At 44.2% G+C, this 23289-nt stretch overlaps 1 protein-coding gene across 4 annotated transcripts in view; it reads left to right on the forward strand.

Moving 5' to 3' along the window:
- CCDC88A (coiled-coil domain containing 88A) overlaps positions 1-23289 on the forward strand; it is a 612058-nt gene that overhangs the window by 327019 nt on the left and 261750 nt on the right. For all 4 annotated transcript variants that reach the window (XM_033936818.1, XM_033936819.1, XM_033936822.1 and 1 more), the window contains one exon: positions 970-1111. In XM_033936818.1, the coding sequence (XP_033792709.1) occupies positions 970-1111 (142 nt within the window). The remainder of the gene's footprint in view (positions 1-969; positions 1112-23289) is intronic.

A 23289-nucleotide genomic window follows, 5' to 3' on the forward strand; every position in this document is an offset into this window, starting at 1 on the left:
ATCAGAAATTCCTTCCAAAAGTTGTCTCGGAATTTCACCTCAACCAATCCATTGTTCTATCAGTCTTCTTTCCAAGACCACTTTTTCTCCCTGGTGAAATAGCTCTCCATATCTTGGACTGTAAACGAGCCCTTGCTTTCTACTTGGATTGCACCAAGTCTCATAGAACTACAACTCAGCTTTTTGTCTCATTTTACTCTTAACAGACTGGGTGTTTCTGTTACCAATAGAACAATATCCACATAGCTAACAGACTATATCTTCTTTGCTTATGCTTGAGCTGGACTGAAGCTTAGAAGGCTGTGTCATTGCTCATAAAGTGCGAGCTATGGCAACTTCAATTGCCCATCTTCACTCTACACCTATTGAGGACATTTGCAAAAAAGTCACTTGGTCCTCAATCCATACTTTCAGTTCTCACTACTGCTTAGATCAACACTCTAGAAGAGATAGTCATATTGGTCAGACAGTACTCAGAAATTTATTCTCTCTTTTGAAACCACCTTCCCTCCATCCCTTTGGGATTTCACCAAGCTCATGATAGTTAACTTTAACCCTCTTCCTAGAGGCATGAGCCTGGCAACTTAGAATATGTGAGAATATGCTGTGTGCTTGTCCTTGGAGAAAGCAAAATTACTCACCTGTAGCAGGTGTTCTCCAATGACAGCAGATATTTTCACAACCCTCCCACCTCCCCTAATAGAGTTCTTAGCTCTTTTATGGAACTGAGGGACACATGAGCCAGCATCAGGTGGGAAAGCACAGGTGCAGTGCTAAAGGTTTTTAAAGTAACAATAAACTTTGGTACATATCCTTATGATTGACATCAGAATATCTGCCTGCTTTCCTCAGAAAACACCTGTTACAGGTGAGTAACTTCATTATCCACTGCACTGCAGGTTGAATCATTTTTATGTTTACCAAACAAGAAATAATTAAAATTAGTTTTTCTTTTATTTTGTTGAATAGTAGGTACAAGTTTTTGGAGTCAAAATTAGAGTCAGCCTTGAAGAGGTCCCTTGAAATAAAAGAAGAAAAAATTGCATCTCTAGAAGCACGATTAGAGGAATCTACAAATTTCAATCAGCAGCTTCGCCAAGAACTAAAAACAGTAAGCCAGATGACAAGGATATATATATATATATTTAGAAATATATATTCATAATTGAGCCTCTTGCAGCATAATTCAGGGGTCACTTGGACTTGAGAGGCATTCAGGTAGGTGGATGGGACCATAGAGTTGCTCTGTTTGCTGATGATTTCTTATTATATGTCAGTGTGATGGGGTATATGTCCCATCACATGAGAGACTAGTTCCTCGAGGGAGGGATACACCAGTCTCTACCCCTCCCAAGGATTCCCTAAAGGATGGGCGATAGGTAATCAGGGTTAAACTGGGAGTAACCGGGTCAACCTTGTTCCTATTGGGGTGGTTCTAGTCATAGTAGAATACTAGGTGGGTGGTGTTAGGAACCAGCTACCCCTGTTTCCCCAGAGTATTGCGTTGCCTAATAATAAAGAAGACTGGATGACATTGCCATTGGACTTGAATAACTGATTTGCATTCTAATTTGAATACAAGTGAATTGCAGAGAAGAGGGGCGATTTATAAAGAAAAAAGGATCCTAAAGCCTTAAACTGGACTCCTAATAGGAAAGGGAGTTTTAGCTTGGACCCCCTCAGCCCTTAGGAGACATTTTGAGGGGGGATTGAGAAGGACCTTACTCTGAACTGAAAGGGGTGGGCTGATAATGGACTTCCAGCAGAAAAGAGCATAGTTTGAAAGAAACAAGAACTCGGGCAACTCTCCTAACCCTTGGTAAACCTGCAACCTTTTCTGAGCTCAGAATGGTAGGTGGTGAACAGACACTCTGCCCTACACCCTTGTGAAAGGACATTTGGCCTACATTCTCGATAGGCAGGGAAAGGACACTCAGCCTACACCCTTGAGTAGGCAGTGCCAGGGGTGTGTCAGTCAGAGATCCAAATGTATTCCTCTGTGTTTTATTAGAGAGTAGTTTTTTTTTTTTTTTAGAGAGAGTATTGGTATATATTGGGATTTAAACTCAACATGTTTAAGATAAGTTCGAGCTTTTAAATTTAACACTAACTAAAGAGGAGGAGACCTGAATCTAAGCTTCTTTCCCCTTTAAATTGGCTAAATCAAATTTTTGAAATTTGGGAATTCAAATTCCTAGAGATCTGACTGGGTTATATGAACTTAATATTCTAGAATTATACAACAGGTGAACTCTGACCTTCAGAGATGAGAAGGGGTTGTGGCTGTCTTGGTTGGGGAGGATTGCTACCTTAAAAATGAATGTTCTGAGTGGAATGTGGGATCCAAGATGGCCGCGGTACAGACGTTCTGAGAGCTACGCTTCTGACCGCTCCACTCTGCTTACCTCTTTTCTCTGTTTCGTCGGCTTTGTGGCCCGATTTCCTCTTCTAATGCCGAAGAGAAGGGGCAGGAGTGAAGCTGGCGCCTCACGGCGCTTTGATATGCCCTCCCTCGGCAATATCGATGAATTGTTGCAGCGGATGCAGGGGGCAGCATTATCCACATCGGCAGAGAGCACCCGGATATGGCGAGACCGGAGTTGTCTCTCCTGGGCTGGAAACCACCTTAAGCCCCGACGTGAGAGCTCCACCTCCGCGACCCCGGTCCACCAGTTCTCCAGGGGCAGAGGAAATCCCGGAGATGGGGGAGGTACTTTCCCCTGAGGCAGCAAGAACACCAATGGAGACTGTGGAAGCAGTGCTCTCTGTTCAGGGAGTACCTGCAGGAGAAACCGGGGTAGAACTAGCAACCTGAGGTGAAGGATCCCAACCAGAACCAAACCAGGAAAGCTTTTCTTCCTCTGATGGTGAGCATTTTTATACACAGCAAAGGTTTCCTATATGGGGAAAACCAGCACAAGTGACCCTGGATTCATTATGGGATTTGGTTGCAAATTTTACTAAGACCATTAGTCCCAATTTCCAGTATATTGAAGGTAAATTGATTCAACATACCAGAGAGCTGAAGGATTTAACTGTAGATCTGACTGTTTCAAAGGCTTCAATTCAAAAGCTGGATCAAGATATGTTTTGGGTTTTGTTTTTTTTTAATTCTTTATTCATTTTTGCATATAACAACAAGTGCATCAAAAAAAAAATCAAATGAACTTATAAATACACATTTGATTATCTTTCATATAATACATCAAATACAATGTTCCAATCCATACTTATATTCCACAATATTTTGAATATTATGTAATACATCTAATATCTAAACAATTATTATTAGAATAGAAAACCCTCCCATCCCCTCCCCTCCCAAAACTTCTCTATATTCCATCCCTTAAAGATTCTTATTATACTCGCAAAACAAACTTCGCTATAACAGCCCCTACATTATGGAACTCACTTCCACAACACCTCCGCGACGAACAACAACTAGTCAAATTCAAGATCAATCTAAAGACTTTCTTATTTCGTGATGCTTTTAATCAAACCTAAAAGCATCTTCTCTCTCTTCTTTCGGCCAGCAAGCTTCCATTATTTTAACGCTCCCCTCCTTTTTGTTCAATCCTCCCCCCCACTCTCTCCTTCTCACCTATACAATGTAACTTTTTCCCTTTCCTCACTTACTGCCCTCACACTCCAGTACGTCAAGTCTTTGTCATTTATGTTAAACTTTAGACATCTTTTTGCACATACTACTACATTTAATTCTTTTTTTTTAATTTTATTGTTAACCGGCCAGACAATTGTTTGATGGTCGGGATATTAAAAACCAATAAACTTGGAAACTCCCGTTACAGAAAATTCCATCCCAAAATAGTAAAAATAGTGATATACTCATCCACCATATAAGATTAATAATACCCACCCACACCCCCTCCTATTCAATATCTTACTTTGGGAAAATGTTATTACTCATTACAAAAGTCTGTTAATGGTCCCAAAATCTTCTGAAATTTACCAAAATATATTTTCTGTGTTGCTATTGTGCGCTCCATTTTGTAAATATGACATACAGAATTCCACCAAAGTTGTAATTTAATCTGTCATAATTTTTCCAATTGTATGTAATCTGCTGAATGGCTATACCAGTTAATATAAATAAAAGTTTATTATTATTTGACGAAATTTGATTCTGTGCTCTCATTGTCATGCCAAATAAAATAGTATCATATGTCAAGGCAACCGGATTCTCTAATATCCTATTTATTTGAGGCCAAATTGATTTCCAAAATAATAATATGAATGGACAATAGAATAAAAGATGATCTAATCTCCCAGTCTCACGATGACAGTGCCAACATCTATTAAACTTAGAGCTATCTAATTTTTGTAAACGAACAGTTGTCCAAAAAGCTCTATGCAAAAGAAAAAAACAAGTTTGTCTCATAGATGCAGACACTGTACATCTCATCCTCCAAGACCAAATCCATAGCCATTAAGATGCATTAATTTGATACTTAATCTCAATGCTCCAAATGTCCCGAAGACCAGTTTTTGGTGTTTTATTCATAAATCTAGATATTAATTTATACCACGGTGCAGCCTGGTGTCCCATGAAATCTACCTGAAAGCATAAAAATTCTAAACTACCGTATTTTCACGTAGATAACGCGCACCCGTATAAAACGCACACACAGGTATAGCGCGCGAAAAACACAAATTTCTGTACAGAAATTTTTATATACCGCGCACACCCGTATACCGCGCATGCTGCCCGACTCTCCTTTCGCCCGCCCCGACTCTCCTCTGGCCACCCCGACACTCCTTTCGCCCGCCCCGACTCTCCTCTCCCCCTTGAAATCCTGTCCCCACCCTGAAAGCCTGATGCCCCCCCAACGTCCGATTCACCCCCCCCAGCAGGACCGCTCGCACGCCCACCCCGAAGGACCGCTCGCACGCACCCCCACCCCGAAGGACCGCTCGCACGCACTCCCACCCGCACCCCCACCCTGAAGGACCGCACACACCCCTACAGCCTCCTGATCCCCCCATCATGTAGAAGCTCCTACCGGTGTCCTGCTGCTTCCTCTTGGCGGTCCCGACTCCCCGACACGATCGGGGCAAGAGGGAGCTCAAGCCCTCTTGCCCCAGCCAACCGCAGCACCCCGACACGATCGGGGCAAGAGGGAGCTCAAGCCCTCTTGCCCTAGCCAACCGCGGCACCCCAACACGATCGGGGCAAGAGGGAGCTCAAGCCCTCTTGCCCTAGCCAACCGCGGCACCCCAACACGATCGGGGCAAGAGGGAGCTCAAGCCCTCTTGCCCCCCCCCCGACTCCCCGACACGATCGGGGCAAAAGGGAGCCCAAGCCCTCTTGCCCCGCCGACTCCCTAACTCCCCGACAATATCGGGCCAGGAGGGAGCCCAAGTCCTCCTGGCCCTGCCGACCCCCCCCCCCCCCGCTAGTTGTTCGAGCCAGGAGGGAGCCCAAACCCTCCTGGCCACGGCGACCCCCTACCCCCACCCCGCACTACATTACGGGCAGGAGGGATCCCAGGCCCTCCTGCCCTCGACACAAAACCCCCCTCCTCCCAACGACCGCCCCCCCAAGAACCTCCGACCGCCCCCCCAGCCGACCCGCGACCCCCCTGGCCGACCCCCACGACACCCCCACCCCCCTTCCCCGTACCTTTGTGTAGTTGGCCGGACAGACGGGAGCCAAACCCGCCTGTCCGGCAGGCAGCCAACGACGGAATGAGGCCAGATTGGCCCATCCGTCCCAAAGCTCCACCTATTGGTGGGGCCTAAGGCGTCTGGGCCAATCAGAATAGGCCCGGGAGCCTTAGGTCCCTCCTGGGGGCGGGGCCTTGGGCACATGGTCGGCAATAAGAAAAATTCATTCAGGAAATGGAAAAAGGACAAAACTGAGGGGAACTGGAAGGAGCACAGGAAGTATCAAAAAGAATGTCACCGAGTGGTTCGAAAAGCCAAAAGAGAGTATGAAGAGAGGCTAGCCAGGGAGGCACAAAATTTCAAACCATTCTTCAGATATGTTAAAGGGAAACAGCCAGCTAGGGAGGAGGTGGGACCGCTGGATGATGGAGACAGGAAGGGGGTAGTGAAGGAGGAGAAAGAAGTCGCAGAAAGACTTAACATGTTCTTTTCGTCTGTATTTACGAACGAAGACACAACCAACATACCGGAACCTGAGCAATTCTTCAATGGAAATCAAGCAGAAAAATTAACATCCATGGAAGTGAGCCTTGAAGATGTGCGCAGGCAGATAGAAAAACTAAAAACTGACAAATCCCCGGGTCCAGACGGAATCCATCCAAGGGTTCTGAAGGAATTAAAGGAGGAGATAGCGGAACTACTGCAGCAAGTTTGCAACCTATCCCTGAAAACAGGTGTGATACCAGAGGATTGGAAGATAGCCAACGTCACGCCCATCTTCAAAAAGGGATCAAGAGGTGACCCGGGAAACTACAGACCGGTGAGTCTGACCTCGGTTCCGGGGAAAATGGCAGAAGCGCTGATAAAAGAAAACATCGATGAACATTTTGAAAGAAACGAACTTCTGATACCAAGCCAACATGGTTTCTGCAGGGGGAGATCGTGCTTAACTAACTTATTGCACTTCTTCGAAGGAATCAACAAACAGACGGACAAAGGAGACCCCATAGACATCGTATACCTAGATTTCCAAAAAGCCTTTGACAAGGTGCCTCACGAACGTCTACTCCGGAAACTGAAGAACCATGGGGTGGACGGAGATGTGCATAGATGGATCAGAAACTGGTTGGCGGGTAGGAAACAGAGGGTAGGGGTGAAGGGCCACTACTCGGACTGGAAGAGGGTCACAAGTGGTGTTCCGCAGGGCTCGGTGCTCGGGCCACTACTATTTAATATATTCATAAATGATCTAGAAATAGGGACGACGTGTGAGATAATAAAATTTGCAGTCGACACCAAACTATTCAGTGGAGCTCGGACTAAAGAGGACTGCGAAGAATTGCAAAGGGACCTGAATAAACTAGGGGAATGGGCGACGAGATGGCAGATGAAGTTCAACGTTGAGAAATGTAAAGTACTGCATGTGGGAAGCAGAAACCTGAGGTACAACTATACAATGGGAGGGATGTTATTGAATGAGAGTACCCAGGAAAGGGACTTAGGGGTAATGGTGGACATGACAATGAAGCCGACGGCACAGTGCGCAGCGGCCGCTAAGAAAGCAAATAGAATGCTAGGTATAATCAAGAAGGGTATCATAACCAGGACGAAAGAAGTTATCCTGCCGTTGTATCGGGCGATGGTGCGCCCGCATCTGGAATACTGCGTCCAATATTGGTCGCCGTACCTTAAGAAGGATATGGCGATACTCGAGAGGGTTCAGAGGAGAGCGACACGTCTGATAAAAGGGATGGAAAACCTTCCATATGCTGAGAGATTGGAGAAACTGGGTCTCTTTTCCCTGGAGAAGAGGAGACTTAGAGGGGATATGATAGAGACTTATAAGATCATGAAGGGCATAGAGAGAGTAGAGAGGGACAGATTCTTCACACTTTCAAAAAATAAAAGAACAAGAGGGCATCTGGAAAAGTTGAAAGGGGACAGATTCAAAACAAATGCTAGGAAGTTCTTCTTTACCCAACGTGTGGTGGACACCTGGAATGCGCTTCCAGAGAATGTAATAGGGCAGAGTACGGTACTGGGATTTAAGAAAGGATTGGACAGTTTCCTGCTGGAAAAGAGGATAGAAGGGTATAAATAAAGGCTTTCTGCACAGGTCCTGGACCTGTTGGGCCGCCGCGTGAGCGGACTGCTGGGCATGATGGACCTCAGGTCTGACCCAGCAGAGGCATTGCTTATGTTCTTATGGGTATGCGCGGTATGTAAAAACCACGTATAACGTGCGCGTTATATGCGAGAAAATACGGTATATTGATTATTAAGAGTTTTCCATTCAGGGAACCCCACCTGAATGGTCTGCTTCAATTGCAACCATCTAAAACTTTGTGACTTGTTAAGGCCAAATTTATGTTGCAAGCAGCTTACCATTAGATATTACATCTTCCAATGTACGTATTCCCGCCATCATCCAATGCTTCCAGATGATTTTAAAACCACCAGTTTTGATCTTGGGGTTTAACCAAATCGTTTGATTTGTTGATTTATTTATCGAAATAGGAGTTAGATTATTTACATATCGTAAAGTTTTCCATGTATCAACAAATATTCTATGATCTGTATATAATCTTATAGCCAGAATATACACTTTCTTAAGGCTATGAAAACACCTTGTTCAAGTTTTCTCGACCCTCAGTGGCACCACTCAGGACTCAAACTTCTCATCGTCCTAAGCTTTATGTGTCGATTCGTCATCGGGTCTATTACTTTTTAATAGAGCTTAATCTTATTTATATTATTTGATAAATTCTTATAAAGGTGAATACTTAGCTTAAAATATGGCTAAGTCTTCTTGGTTAGAGATGTCAGCACTATTAAGGGATATCAAAGCCGACATGTTTCGCCTAGCTTGCTTTTTCAAGGCTCAATCCATAAAGAAATAACCAACATAACCATAAATTAAAACCTGTTTCAAGTCATTTATAACTAAACCAATGCTTTTATAACCATAGATTGAACTCAAAACAAGCTCTTTCTTATTCAGCATGTTACTGAAACGTTACTCACCCTTAGCCATCTATCTCCGGTGTAACAGTCAATACTTTACAGCGGGAGCGACAGCGTTCTTTTGTTTAAATATCTTGTGAGGTCCAATCAGCCGGAAGAAGCGTAATGACGTATCATCCGACGTCCTGGAGCTCCCATTACTGTACTTTTTTCTTTCAACTTTAAACTCCTCCCATCTTTCATCTATCGTACTGGGTCAAACTAAAGACAGCCATTCGAGCTCTGTGTCAAACTAAAGACAGCCATTCGAGCTCTGTATTCAGCCCATGTGGAATAACTGTATTTAATGTGTAAATCCACCGTTGTTCTTTATAGTTGAGTTTTTCTTCTATATTCACCATTCCCTCCCCCCCTTTATTTAACTGATCTATAACCCTCCATTTTAACTGGCTTGAGTCATGTTTTTGATCTTAAAATTGGTGTAGTCGGATGACACGGGCGTTCTTGGGAGACCCTTGATACAGCACTTTTATAGTGCGAAACATGCATGTCGGGTTTCACTCCCGGACGTTGGCTGATTAAACAAGCTAAGTACAAGCTTAATAAGTTTCTTTAAAATACTATATATCTATTATAAATACGTTTTGGATGGAAAATTCTTTTGATAAAAAACACTACAGGCAGCCAATGATGAGTTCTCACATAATTCTTCCCGCAATGAAACACTAATTTAGCGGTGGAGTGGTGGGGCTGAGGCTTCCTTATAGCAAGTTTAAAGAAATGGTGAATGTGACTTTAGCCTGGGTCTATTTAAAGACAATATCTTAAGATCCATTAGGTAATATCATAAATTTTTTTGTTGTTGTTTTATAAAAAATCATACTATGAATATAGTGTAACAAATCACTTTCCCAAAAAATAAGATCTACTAGAAACCCCCATCTTTCCCCCCACCCTTCATTATATACCCCCCTCCCTTCCCCGCTCACCCATCCCAAAATAAATACGAAAACTTGGAAACGCAAGTGAGATCAGGTATAAAATAACTCCTCACAAGCTATTATCTTAGTTTTAAACAGGTACTACCAAATTTATATATGATATGAAATAGAATCACCCATAAAACCTAACAAATAAATCTAAACCCCTTCCCTCATCTCTTTATTATTTACTAAAATATCAATATATGTAATAAATAAAAGAATATCATTATCCGAACATAAAAAGGCAATTTAATCTACAACCCGATGAATAGTAGAAAATATGTAAAATGGTATATAGAGCCACATTTTGCTGTAAAATTTCATAGCGTTACAAGGGTTAAAAAGATTAAAAATCATAATATCATATAAATATCATTCTCAGCAAATATAACCCAAATATTGAAAAGTTTATGCCAGTATTTAAAGTAAAGCAAAGTTTTATTACATCCAGAAATTACATGTACCTTTATAAATTCCACCAAATTATATATAGCAGTGAACCATACATATAACCAAACCCATGTTTACTCAAATCAACCATTTCACTACATTAACATGTAATTAAAATCAAAATGAATGTAAATTTATCTCTATCTCTGCCTGTTTTTATAATATACATGAATCAACACAGCTCCAAAATTTTATGAGCACTTGAAAGCCTCCCGGAGTACAATATACCCTACCATTATATTTAAATCAATATTAGATGTTAGCTGCAAACCACTCAGAGATATATATAAACAACTACTTGATGACTACACATTTATCAATTAAGGTATCAAACATTTTCAGCACATGGGGTAGAAGACCATAGTCATCTGTTTAACTACTCTGGATCCATTTAATAAAGTAACTGCTTTACATGCAGTATATATTAAGTATTAGTGCACCCATCTCAAATATAGCAGCCCCAGTAAGATAACTCCTATAATTAGGATCACAAATGACCATCGTGTTTTTTGTTTGGGTTTTTTTTGTAAAGGCATATTACGGCTGAATACCACTGTTAGTAAATGAGGCAAAACCAGGCATCCATGAAGATCACCAACTACAACCACGCACTAACCAAAAGGAAACACATAGTCAACTATATTCATTTTCATTTAGAAACCGATCCTTCGCTTAGATGAAAAACTGAAAACATAACTCCGTGTATCGATCCATCCAAAAACCCTCTTGGCTGGCTCGTTCCCAAAATCATTTCTCCACTACTCCCGAGTATCCACATCTAACTTTCAGCATAAGTAAAGGATCTCTCTGCTGAACATAAGAATTGCTGTTGCTGGGTCAGACCAGTGGTCCATCGTGCCAAGCAGTCCGCTCCCGCAGTGGCCCTTAGGTCAAAGACCAGTGCCCTAACTGAGACTAGCCTTACATGCGTATGTTCTGGTTCAGCAGAAACTTGTCTAACTTTGTCTTGAATCTCTGGAGGGTGTTTTCCCCTATAACAGCCTCCAGAAGAGCATTCCAGTTTTTTTTATCACTTTCTGGGTGAAGAAGAACTTCCTTACGTTTGTACAGAATCTATCCCCTTTTAACTTTAGAGTGCCCTCTCGTTCTCTCTACCTTGGAGAGGGTGAACAACCTGTCTTTATCTACTAAGTCTATTCCCTTCATTATCTTGAATGTTTCAATCATGTCCCCTTCTCAGTCTACTCTTTTCAAGGGAGAAGAGGCCCAGTTTCTCTAATCTCTCACTGTACGGCAACTCCTCCAGACCTTTAACCATTTTAGTCGCTCTTCTCTTTACCCTTTCGAGTAGTACTGTGTCCTTCTTCATGTATGGCGAAAAGTGCTGGACACAGTATTTCAGGTGAGGGTGTACCATGGCCCAGGTTTCAATAGAAGAAATTCTCTACGATGCTTTTGAGTTTCTCTAGAGAGGTCAGGAAACATTTGAATTTTGCAACCAAAAAACTCTTTCTGTTTGTTTTTAAAGAAAAGTCTCAAACATATTTTATCAATTGCAAGAGCTACAGTCAAAATCATTGTAGAAAGTACTGCTATCTCTCTATCTGATGTTTCTAAAAAAAGGAAGCCAAGAGGCAATTACAAGATTTAACAGCTTATAAAGTATTGCCGGAGAATCCCACTGGCCCATTAATGAAAGAGATCTTTTCATATATTACTCAACATTATGAATTGGGCCATGTGACTTTTAAGGAATATCAATTTCTCATAGAAAAGTATCCTCGGACTCCAGTAGGCTTGCCATCAGCTGATTGTGGCAGGGGAATCCCGACTCAGCTAATCATGGATTCCCCTGCCAGGATCAGCTGAACCGGCAGGGATAATGCAATTCCTTTCTCCCTCCCTCATACCCACTGATCCCCCCAGCCCCCTCCACATAGAGACGCTGTTCTCAGAACCTTCTACACCTCCCCCCCAACATCCCAGACACCCCTCCAACAGCACCTGACATTACTTGACATCACTTGACCCCTCCCCCACATCACCCGACATCAGACAACAACAACCCCCCAACACACACACATCGGCCATCAGCCCCATACCTTCCAATGCAAAATCGGCAGGAGGGAAGCCCACTCTGTCCCACTGATAGGGCCGCATCTTCAGAATGACAGCCCTTCCCCTTCCCAATATATCTTGGGATGCAGTGGGAGGGCCCTAAGGCCCTGATTTTAAGACCTTCCATTTAGAGCCATTCAGGGCCTTAGGCCACTTCCCCTCCCAGTGGTGGCCTGCGGAGCAGGAGGGACTGGGCATCCTTCCTGCTGTCATCATGCTTTTGTCGAGGAGGGGGGAAGGTGCAGTGGCTCATCATCAGTTAGAGCGGATTGGCTCTTTTTTAATGGGGCATTTGCAATGAAGCTCTGGAATGAAAGGGCATAGGATGAAGTGAAGAGATGATAGATTCAGGAATAATCTAAGAAAATACTTTTTTATAGAAAGAGTGGTAGATGCGTGGAACAGTCTCCTGGAAGAAGTTGTGGAACATAAGAAAATAAGAATTGTCGCTCCTAGGTCAGACCAGTGGTCCATCATGCCCAGCAGTTCGCTCACGCGGCAGCCCCCAGGTCAAAGACCTGTGCTCTAACCGAGACCAGCCCTACCTGTGTTCGTTCCAGTTCAGCAGGAACTTGTCCAACCTTGTCTTGAATCCCTGGAACATGTTTTCCCTTATAACAGCCTCCGGAGGAGCATTCCAGTTCTCTACCACTCTCTGGGTGAAGAAGAACTTCCTTACATTCATACGGAATCTATCCCCTTTTAACTTCAGAGAGTGCCCTCTTGTTCTCTCTACCTTGGAGAGGGTGAACAGCCTGTCTTTATCTACTAAATCTATTCCCTTCATTATCTTGAATGTTTCAATCATGTCTCCTCTTTTCAAGAGAGAACAGGCCCATCTTCCCTAATCTCTCACTATATGGCAACTCCTGCAACCCCTTAACCATTTTAGTCGCTCTTCTCTGGACCCTTTCGAGTAGTACCATGTCCTTCTTCATGTATGTTGACCAGTGCTGGACGCAGTATTCCATGTGAGGGCGTACAATGGCCCTGTACAGCGGCATGATAACCTTCTTCGATCTATTCATGATCCCTTTCTTAATAGTTCCTAGCATTCTGTTCGCCCTTTTTGCCGCCGCCGCACATTGCGCAGACGTTTTCATTGACTTGGGGATAGGCACATGGGATCTCTTCGAGAGAGGACAAGATAGATTACTGTGGATGGGCAGACTGGAAAGGCTAAATGGCCTTTATCTGCCATCATATTACTATGTTTCTATATTGTGCGTGTGTAACACACGCACAGTATCTGTGCCCATTAAAAGTTAAAAAAAAGGTATGGTATGTTATAAATATATTGGTCTGAACTGTGGGTAGGACATATAAGTGACCAGTCACTTTTTTTGAATCACTAAAAGCGATCACTTTTTTTGTGCATCGGGAAGCCATGTTAGAGCATCAGTCTCTCTGCTAGTTTACATGACATTTCAATATTAATGGCCTTATTTACATGACTGGATCAGAGAATGAGTGATCATGCACAAAACCATGCGGTGAGCCATTTTTTGTATCAGGTCAGCAAATCTGATTGTTGCTAAACCAATCAAAACGATCAGCAGCGATCATTAGACAATTGCTAATTACTTACAGCTAATCTGGGCCAGAGTTAGCTGTAAGTATGGTGGGGGTGGAATAGGAAGGAAAGATACTGCATGCGGGTTGAGGGGACAAGAGAAGGATTGTAGGACATGGATTGAGGGGAGGAAGATGGAGATGCTGCAAAGAGGTGTAGAGGGGCAAGAAAGGAAAAATGTTACATATGGAGTAGAGGGAAGTGAGGGATACTGCAAGGAGAAAGGCAAGAGTGGGAGAAATGTTGGGGAATAGGGGTGCATGGAGATAGAGGAAGAAATGTTAAAAATTATGGTGGAAGGGGGAGATGTTTGATTTAGGGCACAAGAGAAAGGAGAGAGATGATGGATAGTGGGAGAGAGACTGAGATGTTGGACATGGCAGAGAAAGGGAGATTTCCAAAAGGTTTATTGATGATCTAGTTCACATTGTAGTGTTTGGTGCTACATTTTCCTAAGGTCCTTGTTATGTTACTCGTGGATGCTACTGCTATTATGGTATGATAGAATTGTTCTTCAGGTCCTGGATGGCATTTGTAGTGTTCTATATTACTTCACAATATGCCTTTTCCTGGATTTTGGATTTAGATCACACCTTTCTCAGTAATAGCTTAAAGCAAGTTTTATTCAGGTACGCTAGGTATTTTCATCATCCTGGAGGGCTTGCAATTTAAGTTTTGTACCTGATTCAGTGTATGTTTTGGTGACTTATCCAAGATTTCAAGGAGTAGCAGTGACATCCCTGGTTCTCAGCCTGTAGTGCTATTAGGTACAACTAGTACAGATAACATATATTCCAGTGCAATCAGTGAGACATTCTAGACCAGGGGTGGGCAACTCCGGTCCTCGAGGGCCGGAATCCAGTTGGGTTTTCAGGATTACCCCAATGAATATACATGAGATCTATTTGCATGCACTGCTTTCAATGCATATTCATTGGGGAAATTCTGAAACCCCGACTGGATTCTGGATTTGCAGTCTGAATCTCAGGACCAGTGTTCTCCCCTGCACAGTCCCAATCCACCTCTACAGCGTCTCTCAGTGGTGTTGCTCCTTTGGACACAAAATCCTCAACTCAGCCTGCTTCTGTTCTTCCACTACCAGAGGCCTTCCATCATTACATTACATAAGAATATCCTTACTAGGTCAGAACAATGGTCCATCAAGCCCAGTAGCCTGTTCTCACAGTAGCCAATCCATGTCACTAGTATCTGGACAAAACCCAAAAAGTAGCAACATTCCTTGCTGCCGATCCAGGGCAAGAAGTGGCTTGGCCCCTGTTTTTCTCAATAATAGACTATGGACTTTTCCTCCAGGAAATTGTCCAAACCCTTCTTAAAACCAGCTATACTATCCCCTCTTACCACAACCTCGGACAATGCATTCCAGGGCTTAACTATTCTCTGAATAAAAAATATTTCCTCCAATTGGTTTTAAAAGTATTTTCCTGTAACTTCATAAAGTGCCCCCTAGTTTTTGTAATTTTTGATGGAGTGAAAAATCAATCCATTTGTACCCATTCTACTCCACTCAGGATTTTGTAGACTTCAATCATATCCCCCTTAGCCATCTCTTTTCCAAGGCGAAGAGCCCTAACCTTTTTAGTCTTTCCTCATACGAGAGGAGTTCTATACCCTTTATCATCTTGATCACTCTTCTTTGAACCTTTTCTAGTATCTTTCTTGAGATAAGGAGAGCAGAATTGAACGCAGTACTCCAGGTGAGGTCGCACCATGGAGCGATACAGAGGCATTATAGCATTCTTAGTCTTGTTAACCATCCCTTTTTTAATAATTCCTAGCATCTTGTTTGCTTTTTTGGCTGCCGTTACACATTGGGCGGAAGGTTTCATTGTATTGTCTACAATGACACCCCAGATCCTTTTCTTGGGCGCTAACCCCCAAGGTGGACTCTAGCATCTGGTAACTGTAATTTGGATTATTCTTCCCAATTTGAATCACTTTGCATTTGTCCACATTAAATTTCATCTGCCACTTGGATGCCAAGTCTTCCAGTTTCCCAAGGTCTGCCTGCAATTTTTCACAATCTGCATGTGCTTTAACAACTTTGAACAGTGGTGCACCTAGGACTGGGTGGACCCTTATTCAGCTCAGATATTGCTAATTTTTGCCTTAATTCAGGCTGATTTGGATAATGGCCTCACTGTGGCTTCTCTTTGGAACCAGGTGGCCAGGCTCTATTTTTGAACATGGGAACATCGATCCTCATCGACGTCTCATCCTAATGTTGCTAGATTTCTGAAAGGGGCTCTTCATGTCAGAATGACGTTTAAGCTACTTTTCCATTCCTGGGACCTTCACCATGTGCTGTCTAGGCTTATAAAGGCTCTTTTTGAGCCCCTTCAAGATGCTTCCCTCTTGGGCTTGATGCTCAAGTCTGTTTTTCTGTTTGCCATTGCTTCGGCACAATGTGTGTGGAACCTACAGGCTCTGTCTTGCAGAGAACCATTCCTCCTGATTTTGGAGTCTGGAGATTCCCTTCGGATAGTTCCTTCCTGCACAAGGTGATTTCGGCTTTTCATGTTAATCAGGAAGTGAGTTTGCCTACCTTTCAGCCTACTGGTTCCAGGACGTGTGGTCGACTTCTGAAATAACTGGACGTGTGTAGAGTTTGTTTGTTTGTTTTATTTTATTTATAAACTGCCTTTCCCAAGGCGGCTCACAATATAAACATACATAATAAAAAAACATAAAATACATATAAAACAAACAAGTTAAGCGACCAGTGCTTTCACAAATGCAAGTTTCTTAATGCCCATATTTCATCTTACAAAATAAATGCCTCTGCAGTAATTTTTTAAACACCTTGAGATTGCTTTGCTTTCTAATGTATAAAGGTAGCCAATTCCATTTCTGGGGACCCTTACAGGAAAACATAGTTACACGTGAGGTATTCAATCTCAGTTCTCTTACAGATGGTACAAACAAGTCGCCATGAGTTCTGCATTATCTGGAGGTCATTAAACAGTTTATTCTCTCTAGCTATTTGTTTGTGCTGACTAGTTTAGTTAAGCTCCCGCTTCCAAGGCCACGATTTCCAGATGGATCTGTAGAATCATTTTGTCAGCCTATACTCTTTCTGGGAAACAATCTCCTGTTTCCGTCAAGGCACATTCATCCACGAGTGTGGCTTCTTCGTGGGCCGCAGGAGGAGGAGGAGATTTGCAGGGCGGTAACATGGTATTCTTTTCTCATGTTTGACAAGTTTTACAGAAATGGATGTCAGGGTCAGTGCAGCAAGCCCAACTTAGCTTTTTGGGGACTGTTTTTGTACGTCCTATCTGTCTAGAATATCTCATCTGTTGTCCTGGAAAAAGAGATTATATACTTACTAGACCACCGCCCAGTCCTTACTGCACTTGTCTATTGTTTTAGTATGTTTAGGCTTCTCCAGGCTTATTCTTGGATGCCCATCAGCCCTTGAGGTCTTGGAAAACTTTGTATATATGTTTTGAGTTTACATGGGAGCAGTTTCTGAGCTCATTTACAGCCTGTGTTGGCAGTTAACATTACTGTTGAGTTAATTCTTGAGCAGAACCATTGGTATAGTTGCTAATAATCTCAGGGTTTTTGGTTAGTGCTTCCGAATATCACTATTTACATAGCCAACAGAAAGATACTGGAATGACAAGCTAAGTATTAAAATACCTCCATATATTTACAGAATGCTGCAAATGTTATTCTGTTCAATATGTTGTTGTTCTGTACATTATTTTGAATTTTTTGATACATAATTCCCTGGAGTGCATACAGTGTACAGAGTAGCTATAAACTACATACAAATAAGTAGGGAAAGCATGCATAGTACGGCATTCTTTCCAACTTTTCAGCAAGTGTTTTTCTATCTATCTAAAATAAAGTTTCTGCTTTGAGCAGGGAGATGCAGGGAAGAAAATTAAGACTGTGGTGATGGAGAGGGAACGGGAATGGAAATGCGGGGACAGTGAGAGGACGGGGACAAATCTTTGTCCCCGCGTCATTCTCTAAGATTATGTAATCTGCCTAGAAATGTTGTCTGTGAACTAGTGCTGTCCGATTCACGATTCGAATTGGTTCACTGATTCACTTTGGGTGAATCGATTTGAATCAATTCAAGACAAAAAAAAAATTGGCTTCCTGATTCGGACCTTTCTCCCTTGCCCCCTAAAGCAGGAGCACCAGCGCTGCTCTTGCTGGCTGGCCGCTGCCGCATCTGCTTTACAGGGCGTGGAGGGAGGGTCAGTCAGGAAGTGCTGCTGTCTGCTTCCCCCCTGGCCTCCCCGGGGGGGCAGTCCTTCAGGGGGGAACAGGCCTTTAAGGGGGGAACAGGCCTTCAAGGGGGGGTGCAGACCTGTAAAGGGGGGGACAGGCTTTCAAAGGGGGGACAGGCCAGGTATGGTGGCACAGGCCTTTAAGGGGGGGACAAGCCTTCAAGGGGGGGACAGGCCTTCAAAAGGGATAGGCCAGGGATGGTGACATAGGCCTTCAGGGGGGACAGGCAAGCCTTCAGGGGGGATAGGCCTTCAAGGTGGGGGACAGGCCTTCAGGGAGGAACAGACCTTCAGGGGAGAGGGGCCCTGCTGTAGAAGTACACAGAGGAAGGGAGGGAAGGGGGAGTTCAAAGAGACGTGCATATGCCAGACTTTGGGGGGGGGGGAAGAAATAATGGGTCTAAAAATAGAGGAAACAATGGGATTTAGGGAGGGAAGGAACAGAAAGGGAGAGAAGTTGGACACAAGGGATGGTGTGGAGGGTAGTTGGGAAAAGAAAGGGAGAGATGGTGGACCCTGGGGTGGTAGGGAAGGAGGGAGAGATGCTGGATGAAAGGGTAGTTAAGAAAAGATGGATCTGTGGATGGAGGTGAAAAAAAAAAAGAAAGATGCCAGACCTCCGGGGGAGGGAAGAGAAATGGAAGGGGAGGGCAGAGATGGCAGATGGATGGTTAGCACGGAGAAAGAAGAAAGAAGAAGACCCTGGCAAGCAAGTTATCATAAGATAACCAGAGCCTGGGACCAACAAGATTTGAATAATGACCAGACAACGAAAGGTAGAAAAACTAATTTTATTTTCCATTTTGTGATTACACTATGTCAGATTTGAAACGTGTATCCTGTCAAAGCTGGTGTTAGACCGCAAACGTGAGCTAGGATTTAACAGAGAGAGGAAAGTCTTTTTTGTTTGTTTATTTTGTTTACACCACAGCGCCAGTGTGGTTAGGAGAAGGCAAAGGGAGTGAAGAGGCTATAAAATAAACCCACCAGGATGTTTGAAAAAAACACCCAATTGGGCAGGAAAATCGAATCGAATCGAAAAACCAATTCAATAGGCTGAATCGAATCGAATTGAATCGAAATTTTTTTTCCTGAATCGGGCAGCTCTACTGTGCACTATCAATTGACATTATTGAGAGAAGATAGAAATATTTAGGCTATTAATGGATATAAATATAGAATTATATTTAATCACACTAAGACATCCAGAATATTTCTGGACTGAATTTACATGTAATTTTTTAATTTTTTTTTTTTTTCGTTTTAAATTTTTTATTCATTTTCATATATCAACAAGTGTAACATAGAAATTTTAAAAGATCACATAAAACATACACTTGAATTTCTTTCATGTATCACTGTAAATACAATATATTATTCTGTATTTATAAACAATAATACCTAAAATATCTGTATTACCTAATATGTATAATAATTGTTGTTAAAATTTAAACCCTTCTTTTCCCTCCCCTCCCAATACACATAACAATTATAATAAAAATAATGACAAATATTTTATGAGATAAATTATGTTCAAATCTGTTTTATTATGCAAAACAACAGAAAGCACAACTGCAATAGTAAAACATGGTATACAATGTTACCCAACAACAGCCGCGGAGGACTGGACTCTGATTTCCCCCGCGAGTGAACACCACCCCCCCTCACAGAAGAAACCCCCCCTCCAGCTCCCCCCATCCCACCCCACCCCTCCAATGAACATACAACTCTCAAGTAGGGTACAGCAATGGTGTCGAGAGGAACGGACTCACAAATGGAGCCTATTCAATACGCGGCTACGACTTTCAGGGGTCAAAATGTTCAAATATGGAGTCCAAGTTTGAACAAAGTCTCTGCTCCGGCGACGAGAAGAACAGGCCAAACGGGCCTCCCAGCCCATAAGTTCGTGAAGCCGATTCCTCCAGTGCCAAAAGGAGGGGGGCTCAAGAGAAAGCCAACAACATAAAATACATTTCTTCCCCAAAATAAAACATTTACTGAGAAACAATTTGTCAGAAGAAGTATACATAGACAGGAAAGAGAATTGGGCAAACAACATAGAATTCACGGAGACAGGCACAGGTGTTTTCAACAAGCCCTGCAAAAAGGAGGCCAGCGCCTTCCAAAAAGCCTGAGTCCCCTCGCAGCTCCAAATACCATGAAAATAAGTGTTAACCTCCCCCGAGCAGCGGGTGCAAAATTGAGTACCAACACACCCCATATAGTAAGCCTGACTTTGGGAAGCATAGGCCCGCAAGTCAGTGCGATAATGACATTCTCGTAAGTCCGCACTATGTATTAAACCCGAAGTACGTTTCAGGACGTTCAACAAGAAATGGTCCCCCAAATCCCTGCCAGGCAGCCAAAACACCAGGAAAAACCCTCGGTGGGCGAAGAGCCATTATCTGACCGTGAAAAAAAGAGATAGAGACCCTAGTATCAGAGTCAGCAGTCAAAAAAGCACTAAGCTGGGTCCCAAAATCCCCTTGCAGGGAACTCCCCGGGAGAGACGCCACGTAATGGCTAAGTTGACAATAGGCAAAGGGGAGACCAAGCTTGGGAACCCCCCGTCCCACTAACTCAGCACATGAGAGGAGAGACCCATCATCCTGCAGAACATGCCTCAACTGCTCCACCCCCCGAGCCCTCCAGCGTCCAAAAACTGAGGGGCCAACCCCCGGAGGAAAAGCCAGGTTCCCCACCAATGGCAACAGGGTACTAGTATGGGAATCCTGATTCCATAACCCAAGGAGTTGATGCCACACTGTCCACAAAGATCGGAACAGAAGGCTACACTTACAAGATCTCGGCAGTTTGGACAATGGGGCATGAAGGAGATACAACAGATGAAGAGGATAGAAATGATCCCTCTCCATTGAAAGATCCGTATAAAACGAGGTGCCCATCACCCAATCACCCACATGACGTAGCAAATAAGCCTGGTTATAAACCCTGATGTCCGGCACCCCCATACCACCCCTAGAAGCGGGCCCCACCAACAAGGACCATTTCATTTTAGGTCTCCGCCCTCCTCAACAAAACCGGGACAACATGGAGTAGAGGGATCGAATATCCCTCTGTAACAAGGAAAGAGGAAGAGTCTGGAGAACGTAAAGCCACCTCGGGAACACAACCATACGAAATAAATGAATTCTACCCAACAAAGACAGCGGCAGTGCCTGCCATTTGGCCAGTAACAATTTAGTGTCGACAAGGAGTTTATCTATGTTAAGGCGATACAAGTGGGCTACCTCCAAAGTCAGCCGGATCCCCAAGTACCGAAACGAGGAATTGGCCCAGCGCAACGGAAAGCGATCCCACCAAAACCGCTGAAGATGGGTTGAGGAGGCCAAAGCCTCAGATTTTGCAAAGTTCAGAACGAAGCCGGAGAAATCCCCGTATTCCCGCAAACTCTCCAGCAATATGGGCAAGGAACGCTGCGGGTCCGTTAAAAAGACCAAGAGATCATCCGCAAACGCCGCAAGTTTAAAATGGGAATCTCCCAATACCATTCCCCTAATATCCACATTAGCCTGAATCTCCCGGAGTAATGGATCCAAAGAAAGCACGAACAATAGCGGCGACAGGGGGCAGCCCTGGCGAGTCCCCCGGTGAATATCAAAAAAGCCCGAGAGAGTCCCATTGACCGAAATCCGCGCAGCTGGATCACTGTATAACGCCTGTATGGCCCCATAAAAGAAAGGGCCCAAACCGTACGTCCGAAGTTCCGCGAAAAGGTAACCCCACCGCACCTTGTCAAAAGCCTTCTCAGCGTCAAAACTAATAAGCATGGAGGGGCCATCCCCCTGTCCCGCTCTTTCCAGAGCCAACAAGATACACCGGATATTCTTAGCTACAGGGCGATCCCGCACAAACCCCACCTGCGAGTCCGAGATCACTGAGGGCAGGACGCGCGCCAGGCGGGTAGCTAGAATTTTAGCTAAAAGCTTCGCCTCGTAATTTAACAGTGAAATAGGACGGTACGATTCAGGTAAAAGAGGGTCCTTGCCGGGTTTCGGGAGAACTATAATAGTCGCCAAATTCACGTAACGTGGTAAAAAGCCCTTAGCAACACTCAGATTATAAACTTCAGCCAACACAGGCGCTATCTCCGTCACCAACAATTTGTAGAACTCACTCCTGTACCCATCCGGGCCCGGCGCCTTTCCCAACGGACTGACCCCTATCGCCCATTCAACCTCCTCAACTGCAATGGGAAGATCCAAAGCGGCAGCATCTCGCCGAGAGATACAGGGCAAATCGAGGCTATCTAGATAAAGTTGCCCATCCAAAATCTCTGAGCCAGGATCCGCATACACCTCAGCAAAAAACTCCCGCATCAACTCACAAATCTCCACCGGCCGATGATGCAGCAACCCACAGGAGTCCCGAAGTGCGGAGACACCCTCCCGTCCGCCCCGCGGGCGCGCCATGCGGGCCAACAGTCTGCTACTCTTATTCGCAAACCGAAATAATCGAAACTTAAAGTACGCCCGCGTCCGCAGAGCCCGGAGGTGCAACAATTCGTTCAATTCCTGCGGGACCTCCAAAAGCTGCGTACGAAGCAGAAAGGAGGGTGCCCCGCTGTACTGCCTCCTCAGCGCAGTCGCCTTTCGTTCCAAAGCCAAAACCGTCCTGAACCTAAGCTTCGACTCTCGGGCCACATAAGCAATGATATCCCCCCTTAATACAGCCTTAGCCGTCTCCCAATAGAGAATGGGCTCCTCGCGATGCTGCTGATTAGTGTGGTGGAAATCTTGCCAACGCTTCACCAGGTATTCCTGAAACCGAGCCTCCCTAAACAAATAACACGGAAACCGCCAGGGCCCTCTAGGGCATGCAGAGTCGCCCCAGGTCCACCGCAATCCCACCCATGCATGGTCAGAAACTTCAATGGGCCCCAGATCCACCCCCAACACCCGGGGAAGCAGGTCGCGGAAAATAAGAATAAAATCAATTCGAGAAAGCGTCCCGTGCGCCCTGGATATGTGGGAGTAATCCCTCTCCAATGGATGGAGCACCCGCCACACATCCAACACCCCCAGGGTAGATTCCAAGAGCTGGGCCCCAGTGAAAAGTTTAGAGGTCTCTCTGCCCAAAGAAGCAGAGCGATCTAACTTAGGATCCGGCACCTCGTTAAAATCCCCGCCCACCAGCATGGGAACATCACCAAACTGCAAAAGCTGATTGCGAAGCCCCCGAAAGAACCTGCCCGATGGATTGTTAGGAGCATAGATATTACATAACAAAAGGGGCCTATTATCCAGTAACACTAAGGCAACGATGTAACGCCCACGCGGATCACGGAGCACTCTCTGGGTTTGAAGACGAAGACCCTTTCGGATCA

This window comes from Geotrypetes seraphini, chromosome 3 (assembly GCF_902459505.1).
Source record: "Geotrypetes seraphini chromosome 3, aGeoSer1.1, whole genome shotgun sequence".
Lineage (NCBI taxonomy): Eukaryota > Metazoa > Chordata > Amphibia > Gymnophiona > Dermophiidae > Geotrypetes > Geotrypetes seraphini.